We start from the raw sequence: 6,275 nt of genomic DNA, 5'->3' as shown, positions 1-6,275 counted from the left end.
GGGTCCTTTTTGGGGGATTCCCCCCATGGGGAGGGGGGGGAGATCTTGCCTATAAAGGTGGGGCTGGGGGGGTGTCCCCCTATAGGGGTCCATAGGAGGGACCCTGTCGTGCGGGGCTGGGCTGTAGAGGAGCCCCTATAGGGAATATGGGTCCTGCCCCACGTCCCAAAACCTCCCGCTCCTCTGCCTGGCCCGGGGGGGTCTGGCAGCAGCAGCTGGCCGTGGCCCACGCGGGCAAAGTCCAGCGTGGGTGGGTGTCCCATGTCACCCTGCTGACCAGTCCTCACCGCTGCCCACCCCCCCCCCTCCAGCCCCCCCAATCCCTGATAATCGCTGCTGGGAGCCGGCCGGGGGGCTGCCCCCAGCACTGACCCCTCTCCTGCCGCCCTCCCCAGGCATCTACGTCTGTGCCAAGTGCGGCCATGAGCTGTTCTCCAGCCACGCCAAGTACGAGCACTCATCCCCGTGGCCAGCCTTCACCGAGACCGTCCACGAGGACAGCGTGTCCAAGCGCAAGGAGCGGCCGGGGGCTTTAAAGGTGACGTTTCTGAAACGTTTGGGAAGTAGCAAAAAAACCCAAAACCCCATGGACTTTTTTTTTTATGAGCCTGTCTGCTGAGAAAGATAGCTCACTGTCAAACCCTCTCCTTGCGTTTCTAGGTGTCTTGTGGCAAGTGTGGCAACGGGCTCGGCCACGAATTCCTCAATGATGGGCCAAAGAGGGGGCTGTCCCGCTTCTGAATATTCAGCAGCTCGCTGAAGTTCATCCCGAAAGGTAAAAGCTGTGGCTTGGCAGCTGTTCCGCCCGACGTAGTTATTTTTGGGGAAGCTGCTGATAGCCAGGCCACGCTGCGTGTGACGCACTGCTTTCGGCAGAGCATAGCTAGCCATTGTCGTGGTTTAACCCCAGCCAGCAACTAAGCACCACGCCGCAGGTCACTCACTTCCCCCCCCACCCAGTGGGATAGGGGGGTAATCGGGAAAAGAAGTAAAACTCATGGGTTGAGATAAGAACGGTTTAATAGAACAGAAAAGAAGAAACTAATAATGATAACACTAATAAAATGACAATAGTAATAATAAAAGGATTGGAATATATCCAAGTGATGCACAATGCAATTGCTCACCACCTGCTAGTTGATGCCCAGTTAGTCCCCGAGTGGTGATTCCCCCCCACCCCCACTCCCCCAGTTTATATACTGGACATGATGTCACATGCTATGGAATACCCCTTTGGCCAGTTTGGGTCAGCTGCTCTGGCTGTCCCCCCTCCCAACTTCTTGTGCCCCTCCAGCCTTCTTGTTGGCTGGGCATTAGAAGCTGAAAAATCCTTGACTTTAGACTAAACATTACTTAGCAACAACTGAAAACATCAGCATGTTATCAACATTCTTCTCATACCTAACTCAAAAACATAGCACTATACCAGCTACTAGGTAGATAATTAACTCTATCCCAGCTGAAACCAGGACACTGTTCAGATAAGCCAAGGAGCCACCTGCATCCTAAATAAATCTCCCCTGCATCAGTCTGCCCAGCTCGGCAGGAGCTCCCTGACCTCCCACGGTGAAATGCAGAGAGTGCTGGAACTCTTGGATGCGGCCGCAGGTCCCTGTGTGTCTGAGGGGTGGCTGAGCCTTGGGGGTTTTCTGGTTTTCTGCTGGTGGTGCAAAGTGAGGGCAGGGAGTTTCTGCAGCAGCGTCAAAGGGGCTGGGAGAATTTGCTGGTTCACTCCTTGGGGAAGTCAGGTGGGAGCTTTGAATATTTGCAGGTGCCCTACGGGTAGGGAGTGGGTCTGTGGTGAAGGGCAGGGCTTCTTGCTGTTGTGATTATCATGCTGTTTGCTTCCCCCAAGTCAGAAAAAGGCTTTGGGAGGCCAAGTTCAGGGCAGCACCCTGGCCACAACTTCCTTTCCTGCTTGACGGACTACAATGGCTGTGAGATGTTAGCTGCATGTAGCAAAATAACCATATAAAAGGGACTGGGGATTCTGGAGCAAGATACACAAGCCCTGATTTTTTCTCCCTGCTCTTTTAGGCAAAGCAGACAAGGACCTGAAGGAGAAGTAAGCGAGCTGCTCTACTTGGCACATGGCTCTTGGGCTGATCCTGCGTTCACACCTTGGGGTGCGCTGTCTGGTCAAGGGGGCACCAGGAGCAAAAGAAACTCTGAAGAAGCTCCTGGTTTCCCTGTGCCGGTTCCCTCTTGGGGCTGCTCCGGTTTGGGGTGCTGGGAGGAGCACGGGGGAGGTGAGGGGAAAAATGGGGTTGCTGAAGCTCTGTGCTTGCTGGGTGACAGGTTGTATGACCTTTGCCTGAGGGTGTTTCACATGAATTGAGGTGATGCAAAGGCTACAGCTCTTCATTTTAGCCACCCTTAGCCCCTCCCCAACCATCTGTTCTCCCCAGCATCCCCGCCTTTGCTGGCAGCAGCTACTGCTGAGTCCTTTCGGTTTTGTCCATTAAAGCAGCACGCGTGCCTGCGGTCCTGCCTCTGCTGAGCTCTGGGGCGGTTTTGCTGGTGACTTCAGCTGAGCCAGGACACCCTCCAGATCACAGCCAGGAGGGGCCGATTCTGCCGTGGCACTGATGCAATCCAGAGTCGCTCCACTGGCATTTCCAGGGAGTAACGCTGGATTAGCTGAGGTCAGAGCCTGGGTTAATCTCTGGTGCTATTCTGGGCTGAGATCATGGTATGAATTGCCCTATATAAACCCTTCCAGGGTGCTAGGGCAAGGATGATTTTATGATCCCACTAGACAGCATCCAGGTATTTTACCCCTATACCCATTTTGCACACAGTAGAGACAGTTCTAGATTTCCCGCATCCTCTGGGCTTGATTCTGACTTGGCCTTACACGAGATTTATCACTGTGCTATGAACTCCAGTGGCACTAACGGTTCCTCCTTGCTGTACACTGGTGCAAGGGAGGCCAGAACCGGGCTCACGGGCTGCGCTTAGCACAACTCAGGCTTTAGGAATCACATCTGCGTTCCCTCTGACGCTCGGAAGGGCTGTGACACTGATTTCTCCTTAAATCGGCATCAGATTCGTGGCCTTCCCTCCCTGTCCCAGAAACCAAATCCTCCTCTGAAATCAAGACGCTAGGATTTTTGAAGACCTTTTGCTGACCCGTGGGTCCGGTGGTACAGCTCTAGTGCAATGCGTGGGTGGTTTGGTGAGGCTGCGCTGCAGATGCTGTTACGGTGCAGCTGCACTCAGGGGCACGTCGGAGGTTTTTCTCTGCATGTGTTTTGCCTCAATCCCACCCTTACGAGGGCACCAATAAAAAGTGCAACACGCCAGCTCATTACCTTGAGCTCATTGCTGGTCTTGTACCTCTTTCAATATTGAAAATAAAGCACTGATTCACTGTGTTGGAGAAATAACCTCTTCTCTTAAAAAGCACTAGTGATGGCACCCTGGTGCATCTGTCATGGGATTCCTTCTCTGCTTGGTTTTCCCAGTTTTGGATGCAAGGATGGGGAGGCCGCACCAGCGGTGGGATGCGTGCGAGGCAAGTATAAATGCAGGTATGAATGCAGGGCAGGTTTCTGTGTCTCCAAAGCCCTGGCCAGAAGGCTGAGAGCAGATTTCACCTGATGTCTCCGTCTCCAGCCACGGACCCGCATCCCTGGGTGCAGACACGTGGTGTCTTGCATCCAGCGTGGTCTCGCATCCCGAAGGATTAGCCTGAGGTCGGTGCGTGTGGTTTTATCCCCTGCCTGTTACTGCTGCCCCAGGTTTTGCCGGGTGAAAGGACGATGCTGATGCATTGGAGGCCTTCCAGCATTCCTGGGGTCAAAACTTTAATTGGGGAAGGTGTCCTTTTCACTCCAGTTAGCATTTTTTGCCCCACTGAAGCTGGTTTTACCTTGTTTCATAGTGTGTTCTTGGTACCTTCTGGGCTGGCAGGATTTTCTGGGCAGAAGGGATCTGAGTTTTAGTAGTGTCTCACAACGGTTTCTCTGCATGAAGCTGCCTGCAAGACTGGAAGGTACAACCCTTCTCTGCCTCCCAAAGGTCCCTTTGCCCTGGCAGGGTTGGATACCGGGTTCATGGAGGCTGAAGACTTGAGCTGGGCTTTGCTGAACTCCAGTTCCCTCCTCCAAGGGGGTAAAGTCTGCTCTGGAGCACAGGAGCCAGCACCACGTCTCGCTCCTGCCCTGCCGCTGGCTCGTGCACCGTGGCATCACCCTCACCACCTTCCCCATCTGCAGGATGACCTCTGGCTCTAATTACTAATCAGGTTCAAGCTGCTTTTCGACCGATTAATCCCCTGATCTGCTGCTTTGCCCCTGATCTGGTGACCTCCACGCGAGCCTGGGAGGGCAGGAGCTGCCCCTTCGCTTCCCACCCTGGAACACGACGGGACCATCCATCCCTGGGATGCCTCCCCGCTGCCCCTCGCCCACGGCACTGGGAAGGAAGATATTTTTGGGGTGGTTTCCCCAGAGATGCTGCGGTGGAAGGAAACCTCCTTGGGACCGCCAGCGGCAAGGGGACGGCGATAATTCCTCCCACTCGTGGGTTCTCCAGCACTGTGTGCCACGGGGAACCCAGCCACAATTCCACGCTGCCTTGCAGTTTGTGGACGCAGGCACGGGAGGGTGCAAGTGCTTTTCCTAACCCTTCCCCAGGCGTTGGGAGGAGGGAAGGGATGAGGCTGGGGTGGGCACGGCAGTGGCTTTGTCTTCCTGTGGATCCACCCGTGCAGCAATGAGAAGGAAAATTACCTGGAGCCCAAAAAACCCTCAAGATGGTTTAAATAAGGATGGGATGTTTTTCTGGAAACCTGGCCGGAGCCGCCAATGCCAGCAGGGATTTTGGTCAGGGGGATTGGCAGCACCCGGTGCTGAGGATGCAGGATGCGACCCTGCAGGGCAGATCCCATCATCCCTGCCCTTTTCCAGCTCCACGGAGCACCCCTGGCCATCCCGGGCACCGTGGCGTCCCTCGTCCTACCCCGGACCGCTGCGGGTGCTCAGAAACCTGCTCTGCTCTTCCCTGGCTCTGTGGCACTGGGCATCCCCATCGCCTCCGCTGGGCTGCGGCCAGTCCTTCCCCTCTGCCGTTCATCCTCATTTTATTATTACGCTAATGACAATTCTGGCTTAATAAGAGGATTTTGCTTAGTTGGGCAAAAGCAGCCCCACATCAGCAACACGGGTTTAATGACAGAAATTGAATTACGTTACCAGGTCGACGCAAACTTCCCTGGTTGTTTAAAAAATCATTAATTTCCTCCGCCGTAGCCTCCAGCTGACCTCCATTTTTAATTTTTTAATTTTTTTATTCGCATGCCATGAAGAGGACCTGCCTCTTTGACCCTCCTCGGGATGGCTCCAGCGGACGGCAAAGCAGCCAGAGCATGGCAAGATTTAGATTAATTCTCCTAATAACAACGACAAGCCCTATAGAAATTATGTTACACAAGGAAAAAGAAAACGACCTGGAGGCATTAGGAAGCTGTAATTACCGTTATTCCTTGGAGCCAGCGCTGCGGGAGAAGTGAGCCGGCTGGCCGGGCAGTCCTCCGCCTGCACCTGGTTGCTTTTACCTGAAATTTTCACTTGTATTTCAAGCTGCCCGGGATGGCTTCTTCTGTTCTGTTTGTGTCGTTTTATTTAATTTTACCCTTTGATCAACAGTTTTTCCCACTCCAGCTGAGCCCGCGGGCTGCCCTGTGCTGGCAGGTCTGCAGGCGTGGTGGCACACTGAGGGCAGGAGGAGGCTGTAAACATGCACCGAGACCCCAAAGCAGCACTTTTGGGGTTTTACACATTGGGGCATCCCTCAGGCAAGGCAGCACAGCCTGATTTGGGGTGTTCTTGCACAGTCAGGTCCCAGCAGACGGGTGCCTTCAGCCCCAGCCATGGCCTGGAGCTGCGCCAGGATCCCGTCCTGGTGATGAGCTCTGGAGCATCACTTTGCTTAAAAGGGATTACTTGAATTCTTTTGGGGGCAATAAGGGCTGGAGCTGGTTTTGTGTCAATTACAGAAAATAAAGTGATGGTAATTAAAAAACCACTACATGGCCCTGATTTTCCCCGAGGCGCGGGGGGCTGTCAGGAGGTGAGGTGCCCCCCCATTGCCCGGCTCACCCGCTCCATCCCGGGGAGCTCACCTGTCCCTCAGCACATCCAGCAACAGCTGGAGAAAATTAAAGGCTTATTCCACTTCTTTTGCTGATAATAACTTCATCTCTTCCCTGTTCCAGGCTGCCTCCCACCTTGAGACACCGCTTGCCGGGCAATCGCTGACCTCGTTCCTGA

General features: G+C 54.2%; 1 protein-coding gene across 1 annotated transcript in view; it reads left to right on the top strand.

Annotated features, from left to right (window-relative positions):
* Positions 1 to 2,069, top strand: part of MSRB1 (methionine sulfoxide reductase B1) — a 3,025-nt gene extending 956 nt beyond the window's left edge. The window contains 3 exon segments of the mRNA XM_010570609.1: positions 396 to 538; positions 661 to 775; positions 2,038 to 2,069. Coding sequence (XP_010568911.1) covers positions 396 to 538; positions 661 to 775; positions 2,038 to 2,069 — 290 coding nt within the window.
* Positions 2,070 to 6,275: the final 4,206 nt, after the last annotated feature.

The sequence above is a fragment of the Haliaeetus leucocephalus genome, unplaced genomic scaffold (assembly GCF_000737465.1).
Source record: "Haliaeetus leucocephalus isolate CR32 unplaced genomic scaffold, Haliaeetus_leucocephalus-4.0 Scaffold295, whole genome shotgun sequence".
Taxonomy (NCBI): Eukaryota; Metazoa; Chordata; class Aves; order Accipitriformes; family Accipitridae; genus Haliaeetus; species Haliaeetus leucocephalus.
Note: the sequence above shows the minus strand (reverse complement) of the source record. Positions and strands in the feature narration are given on the sequence as shown.